The sequence below is a fragment of the Lactuca saligna genome, chromosome 8, assembly GCF_052625555.1.
Source record: "Lactuca saligna cultivar CGN05327 chromosome 8, ASM5262555v1, whole genome shotgun sequence".
Lineage (NCBI taxonomy): Eukaryota > Viridiplantae > Streptophyta > Magnoliopsida > Asterales > Asteraceae > Lactuca > Lactuca saligna.
The window spans coordinates 210,982,673-211,005,037 of record NC_136424.1 but is presented as its reverse complement, the minus strand read 5'-3'; the positions used below and the strand labels follow the sequence as shown (position 1 = coordinate 211,005,037).

The 22,365-nt window shown below is 40.5% G+C and overlaps 2 protein-coding genes across 3 annotated transcripts; one reads left to right on the top strand and one right to left on the bottom strand.

Annotated features, from left to right (window-relative positions):
* The first annotated feature begins 1,682 nt into the window (after positions 1-1,682).
* Positions 1,683-11,735, top strand: LOC145010468 (uncharacterized). Its single transcript, XM_078969006.1, has 3 exons — positions 1,683-1,970; positions 10,732-10,891; positions 11,017-11,735. Exons 1-3 carry the CDS (start codon positions 1,683-1,685, stop codon positions 11,733-11,735), a joined length of 1,167 nt encoding a protein of 388 aa, XP_078825132.1.
* Positions 11,736-13,323: 1,588 nt separating this feature from the next.
* On the bottom strand, positions 13,324-15,556 carry LOC145008459 (uncharacterized). Of its 2 annotated transcripts, none has more exons than XM_078967066.1 (2): positions 13,861-15,556; positions 13,324-13,772 (listed from the first exon to the last, which is right to left on the bottom strand). In XM_078967066.1, exons 1-2 carry the CDS (start codon positions 15,484-15,486, stop codon positions 13,446-13,448), a joined length of 1,953 nt encoding a protein of 650 aa, XP_078823192.1. In that variant the 5' UTR covers positions 15,487-15,556; the 3' UTR covers positions 13,324-13,445. The 2 variants fall into 2 exon arrangements, with proteins under 2 accessions (XP_078823192.1, XP_078823193.1); XM_078967067.1 differs by having other exon boundaries at positions 13,324-13,748.
* Positions 15,557-22,365: the final 6,809 nt, after the last annotated feature.

Below are 22,365 nucleotides of genomic sequence, written 5' to 3'. Positions count from 1 at the left end.
GATTGTAGGCTCAATAGAGCGGTCTAGGCATCATGTAGCCCTTGAAAGGCGGTCCACGTAGATTGAAGGTTCATATGTGCATGCATTGTATGTCAATTGTTGTATGGGGTATTTTGGGGGAACTCACTAAGCTTTAACTTATAGTTGTGTTTTAAATGTTTTTCAGGTACTTATCAGATCATGAATGCGAGATTGTACACATGCACATCAGACGTGTTATGATTCAAGATTACGTAATATTTTCATTATACTCTGATTTTGAATGATGATTATGAATGATTGGGTTGACTCGAAAGTAACTTCTGCAAAATGGCTGTTTTATTCTCTTCTAAATATCTAAAAATTTACTATGGTTTTAGGACGTTACAATTAGTGGCGGAGCCACCTTAGGGCCAGAGTGAGCCCTTGCCCACCTTCACATTGTAAAAAAAATACTAGCGCAGCTGTCGAGGCCCACCCTATTCGATTGAAATACTTCGAACCCAAAGCAACATGTTTTCAACAAATTTAGGGTATCTGTTTATTGTATATGTCGACAATTGAGAAAAAAAAGCAATCACATGCAAAAAGATTTATTCATGTTGGTTGGTTGTTGTGTTTGTTTAAGTAGTAGTGTACATATGAAATTAGAATCCAATTATTTATTGTATAAACTAGGTTGTTTAGATTCTGGGAAAATGATGCAACATCTCACAACTCCACATTTTTGTTCATTTAATTCCCTTTGTTTATTTAATTGTTTTGTTGCACTTGCAGTACTCTAAAGAGAAAGTGGTAACCATTTTGTCTTTGATTTTTGAATATACATATATATATATATATATATATATATATATATATATATATATATATATATATATATCTTTTCACTCTCTACAGACATATTAACACACCAAATAGAACCTTATATTTTCTTTTTGTTTTTCTCTTTATTATTGTGTTTATTATAAGAAGCAAGGCTTATTATTTATTAATTACTTGTCATTTAACATGTGTGGATAAATTTAAAACACAGAGAAAAGTGCCGGATTCATCAAAGGCATCTAATGTTGATTTTTCTAAACATAGCCGTTTAGAAATCAATTTAGCAAATCTTCCCTCAGACCGTGGAATAAGGATTATGATTTTAGATTATGATCCTAATGTTCAAGACTAGGTTCGAAGAGCATACCTCTTAAAAGGGCCTTGCCAACCAAAGTCTCACGAGTTAACCAGGTTCCAAGAGAATACCTCTTAAAAGGGCTTTGCCAACCAAAATCTCACAAGTTTCCTTACTCTTTTGGAAAATAAAACCATGAAGATTCAATGTTGCTTGGTTTAATGTTAATGAATATTCAAAATGGCTAGAAGATAGTGTAAATCAAAATGCTACACATTGCTTATGTTGTTATTTATTCGAATCATATGTTGGAGCACAAGGAGGCGGTGAAACGTTCGTTGTTGTGGGATATTAAAAATTAGGGACATAAAGAAAAGCTGAAGCAACATGTTGGAGGTTTCAACATGTTCACAACTAAGCTAGGCATAAGTGCAAGGTTTTATTGAAAAAAAAACTCGTTGATGTTGCGTTCGCAAGGCATTCAGCATAAAGTTCAATAGACTATGATATATGATTTTATGCATCAATTGATTGTATTTGATTTCTGTTAAGACAAAATCTTGCATTTAGAGGCCACGATGAAATGGAAACTTCAAATAACAGAGGGAACTTTATAGAGTTGTTGCAGTTTCTGGATGATCATAATCAAAACATTAAAGGTGTTACTTTCAATAATTCTCCTTTGAATTTCAAGTTGACTTCACTAGATATCCGAAAATACATTGTTCATGTAGTTGCAAATAAAACAAAGAAGATCATTATAAATGATATTGGTGAATCTTTTTTCTCTCTCCTTGTCGATGAATCTCGTGATATTTCGATTAAAGAACAAATGAGTGTTATGTTGCGGTATGTAGATATAGAAGGCCGTGTAATTGAACGCTTTCGGGACATTGAGAATGTCCTAAATACTATAGCTATTACACTTAAAGTGTAACGACCCAATTTTCATGTCCAAAAATTTCATTTTAAAATATTACTTTTAGAAAACATTAATAAATAAAAGCATTGTTTGATCACGCCATAACACATCGCAAACCACGTTTTAATATTCAAACCATACAATCCATCAAATATCAGAGTACAATCCCAGTGAATCTCGTAAATGCGGAAACCGAAGAGTGTGTGTGTGACATGCTGCTACCGTGCCGGCTCCTTTCCCCTAGCTGAGGAGGTACCTGAAACCAAAAACTGAAACCGTAAGCACAAAGCTTAGTGAGCTCCCCCAACGTACCACATACCATGCAAACACATAACATAAATACTGCCAGGCTATTCTGGGGTGCCTGACTACCCGGTACGGTCATTCTGGGGTGCCGACCTACCCATACAGCCATTCTGGGGTGCCGTCCTACCCGTGTCAAGCCATTCTGGGGTGCTGACTGCCCATGTCAAGCCATTCTGGGGTGCTGACTACCCATCGGTCCTAACAACCGATCCTCGGGGACTGGTCCCCTCCCGCTACCTCTATCGCATAACATAACAGGCCAACATACAAGCATACCATCACATACGGTCAGATGTTTCTGGGGTGTCTGACTACCCTACGGTCCTAACAACCAAACTCCACTACTATTGCATATAACGTATCATGAGAGCATATAACATAACAGGTAATAGCAAACCTAGATGATATCACAAAGACAATCATCTATCATACGTCCCCTACTGGTGGGCCGGCATTGTGGCCTTAGGCCCACCACTACTGGAAGGTAACTCACCTGAGACTGCTGAACCCTACTCATAAATCTCTGGCTGCTACTCGACAATCCCCTGATCCGCTGCTCCTCCAGCTCTCCGAGCTATCAATATACATATAACACTTAGTCTGACAGACAACTAAGTCAACTCTGGTCAAAGTCAACCTTCCAGGTCAACCCTACTCGCCGAGTCTTCCTAAAGACTCGCCGAGTTCATAAACTCAGGGTCTTTCTTATTCGCGACCCGACTCGCCGAGTCAGTCCATGACTCGCCGAGTCCTAGACAATCTTCAACCAACTCGCCGAGTTGCTCATCCAACTCGCCGAGTCCATGCCTAACTTCATCCGACTCGACGAGTTGTTCATCCTACTCGTCGAGTTCCTCCTCATCTTCAAGCTACTCGCCGAGTCCACTCGAAGGACTCGCCGAGTCCAGTTGGTTCTACATACATGCAGAGGACCTTTGAGTCATGCATGGACTCCAAACTGTAGATCCACTCTTTTAAGGTCTATTCCTTACGTAAAGTTGCAAACTTTACGTGCAGAGAAGGAGATCTAGGCAAGATACGCCATTAACTAGGGTGTAAGGCCAAGGGACTTCAAAATCAACACAATGACTGATACTTTATGCTTCTCCAGGCCCTAAAACACTTGAATCTGAAGTAGCAACTCCAGATCCGGCTTCTAACCCAAAATAATAACATTATGGCAAAAGAGCCCCAACAACCACACATAGATCTAGGTGCAAAAAGGGTCCAGGAACTAGTTTATTACCTCCAAGTGCTCAAAATGAACTCACAATCCCAGATCTATAGCTCCTTCTTGCTCCTCCAAGTTCCTTCTTCCTTTTCCAAGCTTTAAAGCACCTTCCAAGTCTCAACTAGGAGATATGACGGCTAGGGTTTGATATCCAGGGCTAAAGAGGCAGTAAGGAACCCTGGGAAGAAGATTAAGACATTTATATAGGCCCCAAGTCCCGAATTTAGGGTTTTCCACGCACAGACCAGACTCGCCGAGTCCCCCTGGTCGACTCGCCGAGTCGGTCACTTACTCCCCGACCCGGATCCCGCTCGGACTCGCCGAGTCCCCCTTAGACTCGCCGAGTCGACCCCTAAACTTAGGGTTTTCTTTCCTTTCTTGGTCTTCGAAACTTTGGGTGTTACAACTCTCCCCCACTTAAACTAAACTTCGTCCTCGAAGTCTGCTATGGCCCACTGCCTGCGAGCTGCCTCTAAACCCAACCAACTATTCCAACACCAGCTGCCTACCCTTGCTAGCTTTTGCTCGATCCTTCCGACTAACCTTAATCCCTGCAGATAACACCTCGGGTCAACCCTGACCCTGAACATCCTGGAGACCCAACTTACTCAACTGGCAATCCTTTTGGTACTCACCGAGTACTGAACTGAACCTATAGGGGTTCACCCCTTCCTGTCCTTGCGCAAATCCCTTGCCTTCCCAAAGCAAGGTTCTATAACCAACTATTTCTCTGTAACTGTGAAGGTCCTATACTTCACCACTCCATCACCCCCGCCAATTCTAGTACGGATCAATACCGCCAACAACCACCGACGCCCCTATCTGACATAACTTGGTGCCGAGCACCCCCGGTCCTTACTGACGTCTCCATATTTGGGTTACCGAACCCTACCGGTTACTACACCCCTTCGCAATCTCCTAGTCGCTTCCAGCGACTCCTGAAAATACTTCGACTATCTATAACTGTTCTATCCATTCTTCCGCTCATACTGAAACGATGCTGCTGGGAATAGCTTGCTTATATCCCATCTGATTATTCAACTCCTACTAACTCGAGTCTTTCATCCCGAAGAAAAGCTACTTGCCTGGCTATCTTTACATGTCACTTATACTCGGCCGAAGGCTCAACTGATCCTGCTGAGAGAGACTTGTCATTTCCACATCAACCAACTATACCGTCAACACTAGTATTCCAACTCAAATACAATACTGACCCAAAACTCCGAAACCTTTCAAACACTAAATTGTCTGCAATACCGAACCTGCCTGAAACATTAAACTGCCTGAAACGCTGATCTGGCTGAATCACTGAGCTGCCTGAGACACTGAGTTGGCCGAAACACTGAGCTGCCTGAAACACTAAACTGGCTAAAACACTGAGCTGCCTGAAACACTAAACTCAAGTCCAACTGTGGAGTCAAGGGACTCCTCCCTTAGTCGCTTCCACGACTTCTGAATGGAATCTTCCTCAAGGACTAGTTTCCACTAGTTATCCTGTCACTCTGGCTCTAACAACCTTCCGATCCAACCGATCGGGTCCATACTTCACATCCTGACATCATCCATTCTATGACTAATAACATGATGGCTCCCAGACTGACAGTAGCCCTTAACATACCCGAACCTCAACGGTCCACTGCTACTCTGATCTCATAACTGATGTGACGATCTATAGCCAAGATTCGCTGACTTAGCCATAACTGAACCATTTGGGAAATCCGAATCTAATCCGTGGATTCCCATATTCCCACCGCTGCACCCGAACGGGTGGGAATTACTACATTCCCGCGTTCATCCACGCGCTCATGCTGCTACCAATCTGATAAAAGCCACGGCTACACCCGCGGATTCACAAGTCTCAAACACTATCTGGCTGCTAATGAACGCTACGGCTACCCCCGCAGGCTTACAACACTCTACTACTATCTGACTACTAGTGAATGCTACGGCTACCCCCGCAGACTTACAACACTCTACTACTACCATCTGACTGCTAGTGAATGCTACGGCTACCCCCGCAGGCTTACAACACTACTACTACCATCTGACTGCTAGTGACTGCTACGGCTACCCCCGTAGGCTTACAACACTACTACTACCATCTGACTGCTAGTGAATGCTACGGCTACCCCCGCAGGCTTACAACACTACTACTACCATCTGACTGCTAGTGAATGCTACGGCTACCCCCGCAGGCTTACAACACTACTACTACCATCCCGAGGACATCCTAACTATCCCTAGTCCCGCTAGTGATTCTTCATCCCGATTTCTCAAACCAGCCCTCAGTCTTTGAATTCTGCATCATCCTCGACATCTTATATCCTTGATATACTTAGTGCTTCGTTGAGGAATTCTCCGGCTTGGTTCCCAAACCAACCGTCTACTAATCTGAATACAAGAAGCTATTGTTGGCAAGTTTCCAACCTCCCAACTCCTGAATCTACGCAATCTGCATGCTACCTCAGACACTGGCTACCAATGCTAAAACATCTCCTGCTACCCGTTCTCAGGGTCTTCATTCCGACTCTCATGCGCCCGACAGGTGGCCCTCAATCTTGGATTCCCAACCAGCTTCTAACCATCTCGATTACATGAACTAAATGCTGGGAAAAGTTCTCGAACTCCTAATTCTGAACTTCTCAATCCATCCATCACTGAGCTACTACCATTTCTTCTTAGAGGCCGCGCACTCGTTCTGAGTCTACGAGACTCTTATCCAAATATACCCGGAGGGTTCTCTCCCACTTCGATCCTGCTTAACCCTTGCGGCTTCACACTCAAAAGAGATCCCGATCCTTTACTACCATTCCAAAACTTCTACTGGGGAACCCAAGCCCGCCAGGTAGGAATTTGACCATTCCATCCAACCCACTATCCACTCCGAACTAGCGAAACGATCCAGATCTCTCCCTACCATGCTACAGTTACTGCATCCTCCGAAACTTCTCTATATGAGCACATCCCCTAACTACCAACCAATTATCCGAGATATGAAAATGGCATATGACGTAATCACAAGCAAGCCACTCCATAACACAACGCTTATACCACAATTGATGCAAAAACCATAACAATATAATCATGACATAAGCTGACAAACACAAAGTTACATACCTCCATTACTCAGTGCTGCTCGAATCCCTGCTGAAATCTACCGGAGAAACTCGGCTCCGAGCCGTAGGCACCCTTGCCCGGCCTTGACAACCACTGACGGTACTTGAAGTTCCAAGGGCAGGAGCTGGCGCCTGCCCTGCTGAATACAAACTCGGACAGTGGGCCTTCTTGTGGCCCCTCAGAATGCAATGGAAACACAACAGATCAAGTCCCTGGGCGATGGTAACAACACAGTCTCTGCTAAAATGACCAATCTGGCCGCACTTGAAACACCCAGCATCGCCACCACTTCTACGCCTACACACACCCATGTGCGTCCTCCCGCACTTCCCGCATCGACTGCGGCTCTGATAGTTCCTCGTCCTCAAATCTGAACTCTTGGGCCTCTTACTCGAACCTGTGGCAGCCTGAGTCTCATCCATTTTCCTCTTCCCTTCCGACTCCCTGCCCGACTCTCGCTCCTGTGTTACCCCAATGGTAACGTCTGCTGACTGAACAACAGATGTCTGATCCTGAAGCCTCGCTATCAATCTATCAGTGATCCTCACGACCATGTTTGGCAGACCCTCGCGAATGGCTCGCGAAACTTCCTCAACTATCCAATCATGCAATGGTTTCTCTTGGAGACAGAATGCCCCACACACCCCTGCCCCCTGATAGAAGAAACTAGAAATGGGATCTCCCTCCCTGATGGATCCCTGAACTCCATAGGATTCGGGACCTAGACGAGCCCCAATCTGTCCTGAAACTAATCCGGCCCTAAAGGCCTCAAGATGACTGTCCATGAGCTCCACAATAGCCTCTCTAACTGAACCGAAGATCACTGGAGTCTGATCGATGATGTTGCGCATAATCTCTGCAGAAATGAAACCCCTCATCTGATCATCAAGCTGCCCGGCTCTAAAGCCCGAGCCAGACCCCTCCCCTGCACCTGAACTGCCAACTGATATCTCGCGCAACGTCACCATGCTGAAAAATATAACAATCCCTGATCAATTACATACTACTGCTGAGGGATCTCTCACATACTCTACTAGTTCCTTGGTTTCGCCTCGGCCCCTCTTGAATCGAGTACGGATCCTCTGCTTTCAGTAGTATGGGCCCCTACTACCTTCCACATCTATCCGTACTTTCCTCAAGAGTTACCTCAACTCCACCAAGTCCCCTTTACTCTTCTACTGATCTCTGCTACTCTCATCCTAGGCTTGCCCTAGGGAACCTCTAACTCTACCCAAACAGTCCTCAGCTGCTGAAGGCCTCCTTGTAATGCCAATTAGTCACCACCTGAATACCATCGCATGTGACGAGGCTCAGATAATCCTTCAAGTAAAGGACTCGTCCCTACAACGGTTGGACTCAAATAAGAGCTGCGCAGTAGGGCCAAATCCAGCACTCTGAGATTATTCAACCCTGATCACATGTAATGTGACGTATTCACCTAATGGCTAACTCTCATCACTCAGAGTTCTACAAAGCACGAAGCAAGCAACATTTGGATAAGGGAAACATACTCAGGTAAAACTATTCTCATAACAAGAAACTGCAATAGCATACAATGCTAAGCTCATACTATCAGGCATAACCTACCCAGGCTATCCTACTACTGTCTACTCATTACTAACATGCAATTCTCATCAAGCTGGAACACATAAAGCAGGCACATAAGGCATCATCCTAGATCCTTAGTCCTATTCTAACATGCTGTTCTACTGAAGCTGGAACTGAAACTGATACTGAAACTGATATCGAAAATAATAACATAACTTGTATGGGTAAATTGGGAGTACTTACTTGAGCTCGACCGGTCGCGCACGTCACACACTTCGCACTTTCTTATGACTCTTTTCCAAGTTTTAGAGAACATTTTCTTTTGAAAAATCTTTCAATCCCTCGATTTGAGTTTAGACACTCCCGAAGGCGTGTCCGAATCCCTCAAACCAGGGCTCTGATACCAACTTGTAACGACCCAATTTTCATGTCCAAAAATTTCATTTTAAAATATTACTTTTAGAAAACATTAATAAATAAAATCATTGTTTGATCACGCCATAACACATCGCAAACCACGTTTTAATATTCAAACCATACAATCCATCAAATATCAGAGTACAATCCCAGTGAATCTCGTAAATGCGGAAACCGAAGAGTGTGTGTGTGACATGCTGCTACCGTGCCGGCTCCTTTCCCCTAGCTGAGGAGGTACCTGAAACCAAAAACTGAAACCGTAAGCACAAAGCTTAGTGAGCTCCCCCAACGTACCACATACCATGCAAACACATAACATAAATACTGCCAGGCTATTCTGGGGTGCCTGACTACCCGGTACGGTCATTCTGGGGTGCCGACCTACCCATACGACCATTCTGGGGTGCCGTCCTACCCGTGTCAAGCCATTCTGGGGTGCTGACTACCCATGTCAAGCCATTCTGGGGTGCTGACTACCCATCGGTCCTAACAACAGATCCTCGGGGACTGGTCCCCTCCCGCTACCTCTATCGCATAACATAACAGGCCAACATACAAGCATACCATCACATACGGTCAGATGTTTCTGGGGTGTCTGACTACCCTGCGGTCCTAACAACCGAACTCCACTACTATTGCATATAACGTATCATGAGAGCATATAACATAACAGGTAATAGCAAACCTAGATGATATCACAAAGACAATCATCTATCATACGTCCCCTACTGGTGGGCCGGCATTGTGGCCTTAGGCCCACCACTACTGGAAGGTAACTCACCTGAGACTGCTGAACCCTACTGATTAATCTCTGGCTGCTACTTGACAATCCCCTGATCCGCTGCTCCTCCAGCTCTCCGAGCTATCAATATACATATAACACTTAGTCTGACAGACAACTAAGTCAACTCTGGTCAAAGTCAACCTTCCAGGTCAACCCTACTCGCCGAGTCTTCCTAAAGACTCGCCGAGTTCATAAACTCAGGGTCTTTCTTATTCGCGACCCGACTCGCCGAGTCAGTCCATGACTCACCGAGTCCTAGACAATCTTCAACCAACTCGCCGAGTTGCTCATCCAACTCGCCGAGTCCATGCCTAACTTCATCCGACTCGACGAGTTGTTCATCCTACTCGTCGAGTTCCTCCTCATCTTCAAGCTACTCGCCGAGTCCACTCGAAGAACTCGCTGAGTCCAGTCGGTTCTACATACATGCAGAGGACCTTTGAGTCATGCATGGACTCCAAACTGTAGATCCACTCTTTTAAGGTCTATTCCTTACGTAAAGTTGCAAACTTTACGTGCAGAGAAGGAGATCTAGGCAAGATACGCCATTAACTAGGGTGTAAGGCCAAGGGACTTCAAAATCAACACAATGACTGATACTTTATGCTTCTCCAGGCCCTAAAACACTTGAATCTGAAGTAGCAACTCCAGATCCGGCTTCTAACCCAAAATAATAACATTATGGCAAAAGAGCCCCAACAACCACACATAGATCTAGGTGCAAAAAGGGTCCAGGAACTAGTTTATTACCTCCAAGTGCTCAAAATGAACTCACAATCCCAGATCTATAGCTCCTTCTTGCTCCTCCAAGTTCCTTCTTCCTTTTCCAAGCTTTAAAGCACCTTCCAAGGCTCAACTAGGAGATATGACGGCTAGGGTTTGATATCCAGGGCTAAAGAGGCAGTAAGGAACCCTGGGAAGAAGATTAAGACATTTATATAGGCCCCAAGTCCCAAATTTAGGGTTTTCCACGCACAGACCAGACTCGCCGAGTCCCCCTGGTCGACTCGCCGAGTCGGTCACTTACTCCCCGACCCGGATCCCGCTCGGACTCGCCGAGTCCACCTTAGACTCGCCGAGTCGACCCCTAAACTTAGGGTTTTCTTTCCTTTCTTGGTCTTCGAAACTTTGGGTGTTACATAAAGTGACACTCGATCATTTTTTTCAAGACATGGGTTGAGCATCTCCAGTTTTCGCGGACAAGGTTATGTTGGGGCCAGTAATATAAATGGTGAACTTGGTGGTCTTAAAACTCTGATTATGAATGAAAATGCAAGTGCATATTATGTTCATTTTTTTCTCATTAGCTTCAACTTACTCTTGTAGCTGTGGCAAAAAATAATTCAAAAATTGTTTCTTTATTTGTGTTGCTAAGCAACGTAATGAATGTTGTTGGAGGTTCTTGCAAACGTTTTGACCATCTTAGAGAACAACAAACTTCCAAAGTTATTGAGATACTTGGTTTAGGTGAAATCATAAGCGGTCGAGGCCTTAATCAAGAAACATCTTTTATCAAACCAGGAGTCCACACATTGGGGGATCCCATTATGGCACTTTGATAAGTATGATTTCCTTGTTTACATCCATTTTAGGTGTACTTGAGATTATTACGGAAGATGGAGCAACTCCAGATCAAAAATGTGAAACTGATATGTTAATTAACTCCTTGAAAAGCTTTGATTTTATATTTTCTCTGCACCTCGTGATAAAATTATTGGGTATTACTAATGAGTCGTCCCAATCATTGCAAAGGAAAAATCAAGATATTGTAAATGCAATGAACTTTGTTAAAATTTTCAAGATGCAATTGCAAATTTTAAGGGATAGTGGATATGATTCTATGCTCAATCAAACTACAATGTTTTGTGAAAAACACGAGATTGATGTTTGCAACATGGATGCAATATTCTTACTTCATGGACGGTCACGACGAAAATATCCAAAGATGACAAACTTACACTACTATCATGTAGAGTTATTCTATAATGTCGTTGATTTGCAACGTACGAAACTAGAGACTCATTTTAGTGAGACTGGAACAAAGTTCATTCTTTTCATGACGTGTCTCAATCCAAATAACTCATTTACAACTTTTGATAGAAACAAACTGATTCAGCTAGCTCGTTTATATCCAAATGATTTTTCAGATATAGACTTGGAGATACTTGATGATCAACTGGAAACTTATATTCTTGATATATTGAATTCGTCAGAGTTATTGAATCTAAATGAGATTAGGGATCTTGCAAAGAAGATAATTGAAACAAAAGGGATAAAGTGTTCTCTATGGTTTTCATGCTCATCAAATTAACATTGATGTTACCGGTTTTAACAACAACAATCGAAATATTGTTTTACCGTACTGAAGATTGTGAAGAACATGATCTACAATAAAATGGACGATCAATTGATGAATGATAACTTGGTTGTTTATATCGAAAAAGAGGTTTGCAGATATTGTCACCGACGATCTTAGCGAGTTTGTAATCTACATATGTTTTCAATTTGCGGATGTTTGATAATTTATGTCTTTGTAGTTTTTGGATATTTGATAATTTAAGATGAACACCCTAAAAAAATTATCGACTTCACCCCGGTTATAGTGTGGCACGATCATAACATCGGTGTAGTTACATCAATAACACTACCACCAATCTTGACTTCACCCCGGTTATAGTGTGGCACGATCATAACATCGGTGTAGTTACATCAATAACACTACCACCAATCTTCACAGTGGCTAGAGGGGCAGCCCATTTTTAAAAACATTACTGTGTAACGGCTTTCACTTTCACTCCGAGGAAGCCGGCCACCCAGAGACAAAATTAAAAAAGAATGAGTGGCCATTGTCAAAGCAAATCTTGTGGTAACAACAACAAACTATCAACGGAAAACTCAATCAACCAAAATTTTTCTTTCTCTACCTCTTAATTAACATTTTATAATAGATGAACACCATCTCAATTTTTATTTATTGTATAGTAGCGTGGTATTTATTGTATAATAGCGTTGTATTGGCCATATGAGGTGGCAAGTGTCGGATGATATAACTTATAAGTTATAACACCCACCCGGTACTTAGAGAAATGATAAACAATGATGCAGTTGTGAAAAATTAAATTTATTGTTTCTATATAAATTAGGTGGGACCACAATTAAAATCAATTCTTACTATCTTTTGAAAAATATAGTTTGAAGTATAAGGGAATTGTAATTTTTAAAAAAATTACAACAGTCCACAAAACTCCAACGCCTTACGTAATATGGGAGTGTAACACTGTTTTCATTATTTTTCATTATATTATTTTAATAATCATCTTTTGAGTTCAAATGGAAACGATTTATTCTTTGGCAACCAAATCTCTTCCTAGATCTTTGTTACTCATAAAACAATATCTCGCATCCACAATCTTAGAACATCAACAATGTAAGTATTATAAAAATTGTATAGGATGGTAATATCGAACATGAGCAGAATAAAATGTGAAAATGTGAGTGATAGACATGTTAATAGAAAGAATGAGCTGCAAGTAGTATAAAAGTTGAATATTATGGTAATTAGGATCGAATATGGGTGATGATATGTTAATAGTATAAAAGTTGAATATTATGGTAATTAGGATCGAATATGGGTGATGATATGTTAATAGAAAAAATAAACGATGATTAGGTTTGAATAAGTGTTTAGATATTGTACATATAGATTTTAATAATGAAATATAGGTGATGACATGTTAATAGAAAGAATAAACAGATTAGGATTGAATAAGTGTTTATCCATATAGATTTTAATGCCCTTGGTTGTCGGCCATTGTCGTTATTTTGAATCGCCATCTTAAGGTTGTGTTATTAATTATACGATACGTTTGACAATACTTTGCAGAGAAAAAAAAAACAAGTGAACAAAAAAAACACATCTTCGTACACCAATTATTTCCACAAAGAACGTGGGGTATTCACATTACAAACAAAAACAAGAAAACACATGCATCTTCGTCCACATCAACATTACACCACCACTTCACTGCCTTCTGCTCTTACCACCTCCTTCACCAATTTGCTGCTCTCCCTTGTGATCACCTTGCCCAACCAGCATCTCTTTCGTATTCTGTCCTATTTCCACCAATGTCTCGCCGATCACCCTCATCACACCTCCGGCCGCCGCACCACCACCACCACCTTGCTTCTCGAAACCACCTTCTTCCATTCCTTCATGCTCAAAACTTTGTTCATATCCACCTTGTTCATAGTACCCTTTGTTGGTCTCTGTCCCTTGATTCATGAAATCCGATGTCATCTCCCCTACACTCTCGCTCTCGTTTCTCTGTCCACCAAATTCACCTTCATCCTATAAAGTCACAACTGGAAATATCCTAAGAAAACCTAAATATATAATTAATAAATGAAATGAATTATAAGTAGAGAAAACGACTTACCTTGGCGTTTTTGGCTTCTAATTCTCTCAGCTTTTCGGATTTCTTCTTCGCAGCATAGTCTTTTACATTCTCCTCAGCTCCCACCACCATGTCCTTCGTTTTCGTCCCCACTTTAACCACCACATCCTTCGTCGCTACTGCTGTATCGCCGGCAAAACCAGCTACTCCGGCGGTCACATTCGCCACCGTCTTAGTCACACCCACCGCTGTATCACCGGCAAGCTCCGCAGCACTCCACCCTGCTACCACTGCCTTGTCTTTCACCACACCCGCCACCTTGCCTACGTACCCGGCCGTCGTCTTCCCTGTTTCCAAAGCAACGTCTTTAGCTGCAACAGCTTTTTCCCCGACGTAACTTGCCCCTTTCTTGCTCACATCCACCGCCGTATCCGTTATTCCGGTTGTCTTTTCTGCAACTACGTCCTTGGCCTGAACAGACTTCTGTACAGTGTAATCTTTTGCCATCGCCGCCTTCTCCATTGCGGTTTGAGTAGCTGCTGAAAGACTCTCTTTTGCCTGCTGACCGGTTTGCTGACCTTTCTCGAGGGTGTAATCTTTTGCTCTTGCAGCCTTCTCTGCGGCAGTTTGTGCAGCGTATGAAAGACTCTCCTTTGCCTGCTGACCGGTCTGTTGACCTTTTTCGAGAGTGTAATCTTTGGCTCTTGCAGCCTTCTCAGCGGCGGTTTGAGCGGCGGAAGTAAGGCTCTGCTTTGCCTGCTGACCGGTTTGTTGACCTTTCTCGAGAGTGTAATCTTTGGCTCTTGCAGCTTTCTCTGCAGCCGTTTGAGCGGCGGAAGTTAGGCTCTGCTTTGCCTGCTGACCAGTTTGTTGACCCTTTTCAACGGCGTAATCTTTTGCCCTCGCAGCCTTCTCCGCTGCAGTTTGGGTTGCACCGGAAAGGCTCTCTCTTACCTGCTCACCGGTTTGTTGGCCTTTCTCGACGGTGTAGTCTTTAGCCCTCGCAGCCTTCTCAGCTGCGGTCTGTGTTGCACCAGAAAGTTTCTCCCTTGCCTGCTCACCAGTTTGTCGTCCCTTTTCCGCGGTGTAATCTTTAGCCTTCGCACCCTTTCCCGATGCTGTTTGGGTTACACCAGAAACGCTATTTTTAGTCTGCTCACTTGTTTGCTGACCCTGTTGACCGGTGTGAGTTGCACTCACTTTCATTTGCTGACCTTTTGGCCGGCTTGCTGACTGAGTCACATTTTCGCCTTGAGAGGCGCCCATCTCTTTCGCCTTCTGGTGTCGTTCCTCGGCGGCTCTAATGGCTTCCATGGAGTTCTGTTGTGCAGTTCCTCTAAGCTTCGAGATGTCTTCAAGAGAAGGCCCTTTGTATTGCTCTTGTACGTGATCACCACTTTGCTTATGAGCCTCCCTCGCGTTGCCATGTTCCCTGCTTTGCATGGTAGTAGTACTTTGTGTCTTATCTTTCCGCGTTTTGCTTTGACCATGCATTTCATCATCCTTACCACCCATGGTTCCGATGACGTGGTGGGATACCACGGCGTCACCGGTATCTTTGACAGTGAGCGACTCGAAATGACTAGCCATTTTTGGGACCTTGTCTTTTTCGACATGAATCTCTCGCTCACCGGTTTTGTTCTCCCTCCTTAGCTGATCTGAAGCCATGATTTCAAGTTTCTTTTCTAGTGAATGTTGGATGAGATTTTCGTGTGTGATGTATACGGAAGGTGTATGAATTCGCTTAAAATGTGACGGGGGATTTAAAGGACATATGTAGCGGTTTTAAGGATATGATAAAAGAAGATAGAGCAACACGTGGAGGTGAAGGGGAGAAGGTAGGGATGAGTCAGCAAATGGAGGGTGGTCTGAGTTAGCGAATGATTGTACACGTAGACGTGGATAAACGTGCATCATCTTAGGTCTTAGGACACGAACTTTATCAGCAAGTTTCTAAAGCCTTTTGATCAAATCCGTTTACTTTATTTTGTATTGTTGTATAGGGAATTCGGCAGGTCCAATGGGGTCGAAACTAATATATCATCTGTCACAAAAGAAAATTCCAAAATGTAAGTTTAAAAACTGTTGAAAAAAAATGATTTTCTTATAAGAGTTCGGTGAAATAATTTTGGACGTGGTTAAGTTTTTTATTCTAAAGTCTTATACACCGTTACAAAAAAACATTTGGCTGCTACGTTTTTTGCGGCGACATCTAAAAAGTAGAAAATCATAATCACAGCGTTAATGGCATTGTTTAACCTATATCCGTCGATCTGGGCCTGATCCCACAGTTGGTATTGAATATCGCATACACTATTATCGGCGATATCAATGATGGCAACAATCATCCATGCTAAGCTCGAAAAAAACTCGGTATATGTTCCCTCCAAAAGGTGCCGTCGCTAAAACCTTATAGACACACACACACCTTTGTCTTCTTCCGTTTTCCTCTGTATTATGTACACCCTTTTGCTCTCATGATTTCCCGACCAAAGCGCAACCAAGACAAACGATTTCCACCAGTGGCATCCCTTATCACCGACGACGACAAGGTTGCTATCACTGGCTACAGAAGCTGCATCACCAGCAACGATTTTTTCATTCCGACAGTGGCAACGTAAAAGTCATTCTCCTTCCCTTTTTTCCATTTCTCTTCTCTCCAGTAACCATCTATTGAGTTGAGTGTTTTATTTTGTGTGTTAAGCGTTGTTGACCCGTAAGCTCGGGTTGTAACCAACGCCACTACCACTGCATTTTCTCCACCACAACACCACCACCATTTTGATTTCCTTGTGCCACAAGTTCTATTCCATTTCATGAAGCATTTTCATCTAGTTCTTCATATTGTATGAATTATGTATGTGTGTAACGTGTATGATGTATGTGTAAGAATAGTGTAACGCTCGTAGATTCGGGCTAGTCAATTTAGTGATAATAGGGGTCGAATACGATTTTTTGACAAAAGAAAATTTTAGAATAAATAATCCTTACCAAGTTGTAGAATATGTCTCAAGGGTTCTTTACATATAAAGAGCGCCGAAATCCGAGTTATAACAAAGAAGTTATGACCCGTCGAAGTTTAGCGATGGAACCGGCACGACACCGCGAAGACATAAATAGTGAATTTATGATAGAGTAACTTTTAGCCTTAGTAATCTAAATGAAGGTCGTAGAATATGTTAACCAGAGAACGTCCATAAAAAGAACGTCCAAATCTAACTTCGTATGAGAAAGTTATGATTTTTCAAAGTTTCGGCTTAGTGGTGTACAGCCCGAAGTTCGAGTATTAGATCGAGCGGTTTTTAGCCGACACAACCTAAACGAGAATTGAAGATCTCATTATTAGTAGCGTAACGATAAAAAAACAGACGAAAATGGATATCGGATGAAAAAGTTATGTGATTTTAACGGACCAATTCTGTCCTGGCCTGTTAAAAATATAACTTTAAAAATAAAGTCAAAATTAGCCGACGGATTCTAAACGATAGTTGTAGAGTACATCTCCACCTACGCGTGGATATAAAGAACGTTAAAAATGGAGTTCGTATGAACGAGTTAAAAATTATAATAGCATATTTACGTATTAAAATAAAGTATAAATCATATATACGTACACATATATATACATATGTACATATCATTAGAAAGGTATCGACGATGTGGTCATTATAAGACTAATGTTTAGTTCTTTCGACATTAGTTTAGTACAAATATCATTAAATCCATTTAAAATAGTATTATAAAGGGGTGTTTAGTTGTTTATATAACTAAAAGCTCATTAAGTAATTATGGAGAGTAGTTTTTGAAAATTCAATTAACATAAATAAGAGCCTTGGGCTCTCATATTTCTGTTGGATTAGTGTCTAAGTCCATAACTATTTTGGTATGTACTTGACCCGATGGTGCATGGTCCTTTTGGGTTGCCTTCACCAAAGCAACTTGATTGGAGAAATAAATAAAGAGAGAGAGGTTATTATGATTTATTAATATGTTATAAGAATAATATATTAAAGGAGAAATCATATTTGTTTAATTAATATTGGTCAATAATTAATTGAGAATTAATTTTGTGATCAAGTGTAATTAATTAAACTAGAGGGGCTGAATTGTAATTATGTGATAGTTACAAAATATGGTAATGGTTATCCTAAATATGGGTTGAACGAATTCAAGGAGATAAGGATCCTTGAAATCGTCCAAAGGATAAAGGATAAGGGTTTTCAAGGCTTATCTTATGGTTGCTTTGTGGATAAGCAGCTAGATAAGGATAATGACTAAAACCCTATCTGAACACCTATATAAACACCCCTTGGCACATGAATTAGTGTATCCCTTCCCAAGAAGTCCTAAGGATGAATTCCTACCTCTCTCCTCTCTCTTTATACCTTCTCCATTTGCTCTTGGTGTTTGTAAGCCATTAGAGGAGTGACACTTGTGACTCTAAGCCTTCCAAAGTCAATTCAAGGAGGAATTAGGATTGTTATTGCTACATAACAATCAAGGTAATATCTTAAACCTAATTATATGTTAATATCGATTTCCATATGCTAGAATTAGGGTTTATAGTATTGGATTCAAAGCATGTACAATAGAGAAACCTAGATCCAAGCTTTAGGGTTTGTATGAGCACATAGGATGTCTTATGACCAAAACCCATCAGTGGTATCAGAGACATTGGTTTGGTTTCAATTGTATGAACTTGATATATTAGGGTTTAATACCAATAAACCCTAAGAGGCTAGGGTTTTTCGAGATTAGGGTTTGCAAACCCTAATTTGCAAGAGTTTGAATAAGATCTTCAAATCCTTTCCTTAAACCCTTAAATTTCGAAATCTAGGGTTTGTTATAATTCCTTGTTTTTCGAAATTTGCCTCCTTCCCAAGATAAGCTCCTAATTTTTAGGGATTTGGATTATCCCATATCTTGTAATTATCCTTTAATTGTTATATATGGTAATTCAAGATCTTGCATTATCCATCCATATTTTCGAAATCTATATAGATATTTAAGGGATTAGGATAACTTAAATGTATAAATGGTAACTATCCTCATTATTTAGATAATCCCTTATGATTTAATAATTAAATTAATAGTCTAATTCAAGATAATTATTAAATCAAGAGTTTTAATATTTAAAATTTTAATTTAAATGTCATAAATTCAAAATTTTAAGATAGATTAAAACTAAATTGTTTTGAAATGTTTCAAAACTTGCCCTCAAGTTTTGGAATTTAAAAGTTGATTAAAAAGGTTTAATTAGGAGTGTTAAATTCTAAAACCCTAGTATTGTTTTGAAAAGTTCAAATCACACCCTTATGGTTTTATTAATTAATTAAGGTGTATAATTAAAAGAGATTTAATAAATCCATAAAAGTTTTGGTTTGCAATTTAATTGAATTAAAGGTATAATTATTAAATTTGACCACATAGTATTTTAAAAATATGAAATGCACCCTATATTATATATATAACATTAAAAGTCTAACATTATATATATATATATATATATATATATATATATATATATATATATATATATATATATATATATATATATATATATATATATATATATATGTATGAGTAAAAGTCAGTCTTACCGTTAGTAGGCATCATTCACGAAGCTGGTCTATAAGGGGTGTTTAACGAAATTGCCTATAAAATGGCGATTGAATGGGTATCCACTCTTACCCACCGCACTCTTGACTAGTGGAGGGTCGATAGCCGAACGGGTAGGATAGGACGAAACCTTCCATTATAAGTATAATGAAATACAAAGTAACTAAATGTTTTTCAAATTCCCAATCTTAGTTACTTAGGAAAAAGTGAATTGATGCAATTCCATGAAATTACACTTTGTGCCCTTGCGAAGACGTTAGTGGAGCGTGTGTGGTTTACCGGCACACTAAATGGTTCTAAGCAAAGGTTGCAAAGGGTGACTCAATGTTTGTCATAGTTCGGTGGAGCGTGTGTGGTTTACCGGCACATCGAATGGGTGATTGTAACATGTGAGGGCACCATGTAAGTTTGCATGGTTATTCACACCCGCTTTGTGATCCTCGGCATCCCAGTCACAAACAAGAGGGGAATATAGAGATTTAAACATGCCATTGAAAGTTCAATGAATCTCAAAGGATCTAGGAGTTTTCGTAGATTTAAAAACTTAAATTTCTTTTTCGTTTTTCATGGTGGAAATTAGTGAATCGTCATTCACTTACCTTCAAATATTCTGCAACTAGATTACGGCATCCCTTTTCTAGGTTGTAGGGTATTGTGTTGGGTCCTAGCCTTAGTATCTCATTTGGGTGATTTACTAAGGACTCAATCTATCAACTAACTTGAATTCGTTTTTCTCCCGTTTTGTAGATGTCAAAGTTCGACAACTATGGTCTTCCCAAATCCCGTGGAACAAGCATTCCACATGAAGATGATGTTCCACGATTCGATCGAGGAACAAGAAATCATGCTTCACTTCCTCCTCCTCCTCCAAGTATTCTCCCTAACCCACAAGATTGTAAAATTGAAAGGTTCAATATCACTCAAGCCCTTTTGGCAAGTAAACATAAAGAAGGAAAGTCGGTGTGTGCACACGTCTTAGGGATGAAGTCACACATTGATAGGTTAAGAATGATAGGATCCATTGTCGGTGAAGAGATAGCTGTTGATTGGGTTCTTCAGTCACTTCCTAACTCGTATAGTGAGTTCGTAAGAGAGTACTATATGATGAACCACGACGTGACCCTTATTGATCTCACCTATATGCTTATTGCTGCTAAATCAGCAATGGTTTGGCGCAATAGAAAAGCAAAGTTGATTGGTGAATTTGCCTTCAAGACCTCTGTGGATATAGACAATGGCAATGAAAGACATGCAATGGTCGAAAAGTTTGATCATAAGAGAAAGGCGATGTCTGAAGTAGTTCCATGTGTTGTTCCAAAGGAGTCAATTTGCTTTTATTTCCAAGAGAAGGGGCATTGGAGACGAAGTTGCCCTATTTACCTAAGAGATCTAAGAGATGGGAGAGTCAAAAGCATGACTATGCTTCAGGTAAAATCCACTATCTAACTCCGTTAAGTTCCTATTCATTGATTCTTAATACATGATGTGATAAGATTGCATTTGAATGTTTTGAAGGATCGGTGAAAAGAAAGGAAGCTTGATAAGTGAGCAAGATGAATCTAATCACAAGAGATGGATCTTGATCGCATGGACTTGAGGATTGGATTTTGAGCTTAGATAGTTATGATAGAGTTGTTAGAAATTTTCCTTTTACATAGTTTTCAATAGATTTTGCATTGTAAGGACAAATGTTTTTCCGCTGCTTTTATAAATAAAATAAATTTTGTTTGACTTATTTATTTATTTGTTTACTTCCTTGCAATGAAATCGTTATGAAAATTGATGTTTTCATATTTCTACAATGAATGGATATGATTCTTAGTTATGTTTTTTTATGAAAATGTCGAGAATTTACCAAATAGGGAGAGTTTCTCATCGCTCAAAGTTTCAATTGGACTGAAGTTTGGAATCACGCAACTTGGTTGCATGATGAATGCGAAATTTCATATTTGGAAATTAGACAAATTCGTTGACAAAGTGTCAAGTGAAGGACTAGGAGATCGAGTACACAAAGTTGTGTGTTGATCAAGTTCACCATAAGAGTAACAAAGATATTCGTCATGATTTACTAAAGGCTTAGTAAATATGATTACATTTACAAGATTAAGTGTAATTCTGAATTGATTAAAGGGTTTAGATCAATAGTAGAACGAATAAGAAGAATCAAGTAGGCAGAAAGATAAAAGTTTCTCCATTCTAAGAAGAAGGGAGAGTAGCTTTTATGCTTTATGATAGATCTTAATGATTAAGAACCATATCTCAATTGATCCTCTAGGTAAGTCTTAGTACAATTGTATGTTTAAGAAGAGGAATCAAGGATTGAAGAAATGGTTAAATCAAGAAGTCTATCATACTTCGTTCCAATAACAAGTCTTAAAGTTAAGATTATGACAATGAGTGAAAAGTATTAAAGGTTTATAACATTCATCAAATGTGGAAAGTTGTGATGTCTTGAATAAGACAAAGATCGACTAGGACCAATTTATGAAGTGTTTTGATAAAAACTACACTAACTCTTGAATATTTGTTTGTCAAGAAATGTTTATTGACAAAAGAATCTTATATGACAAGGAGTCAGTGGGAGTCTTAATGGTCTTGAAAGGTTTCAAGAACAAATCAAATAAACCTTATCGATCATCACTAGCACACGAGTTGAGGTTTACAACCTATCGTGTTGAGAATATTTTGATTCTGTGCTGTTCCAATTGAGTTAATTATGCATGAGAGTTCTATGAGTTCTCATTTTGAACGCATAAAAGGCAAGGCACCTTTATCAATGAAAGGTCCATTGATAGAAAAAAGGTGAGATGCTTAACTACTTGGAAGACGTGGTGGGCAGCTGTGCTACCATAAGGCAAGAAATCAAGATTAAGAAAGTTCGGTCCATATGAGTTTGAATTTGTCATAATTTTTTTTTCACATGGATAG

Excerpts from the sequence above, each read along its gene's own strand:
- LOC145010468 (XM_078969006.1), top strand. The coding sequence starts at position 1,683 with ATGGAAACTTCAAATAACAGAGGGAACTTTATAGAGTTGTTGCAGTTT. Across the intron at positions 1,971-10,731 it reads ATGTAGATATAGAAGGCCGT|CTTCAACTTACTCTTGTAGC; the intron begins GTAATTGAACGC and ends TTTTCTCATTAG. Across the intron at positions 10,892-11,016 it reads TATTGAGATACTTGGTTTAG|GTGTACTTGAGATTATTACG; the intron begins GTGAAATCATAA and ends CATCCATTTTAG.
- LOC145008459 (XM_078967066.1), bottom strand. The coding sequence starts at position 15,486 with ATGGCTTCAGATCAGCTAAGGAGGGAGAACAAAACCGGTGAGCGAGAG. Across the intron at positions 13,773-13,860 it reads TAGAAGCCAAAAACGCCAAG|GATGAAGGTGAATTTGGTGG; the intron begins GTAAGTCGTTTT and ends GTGACTTTATAG.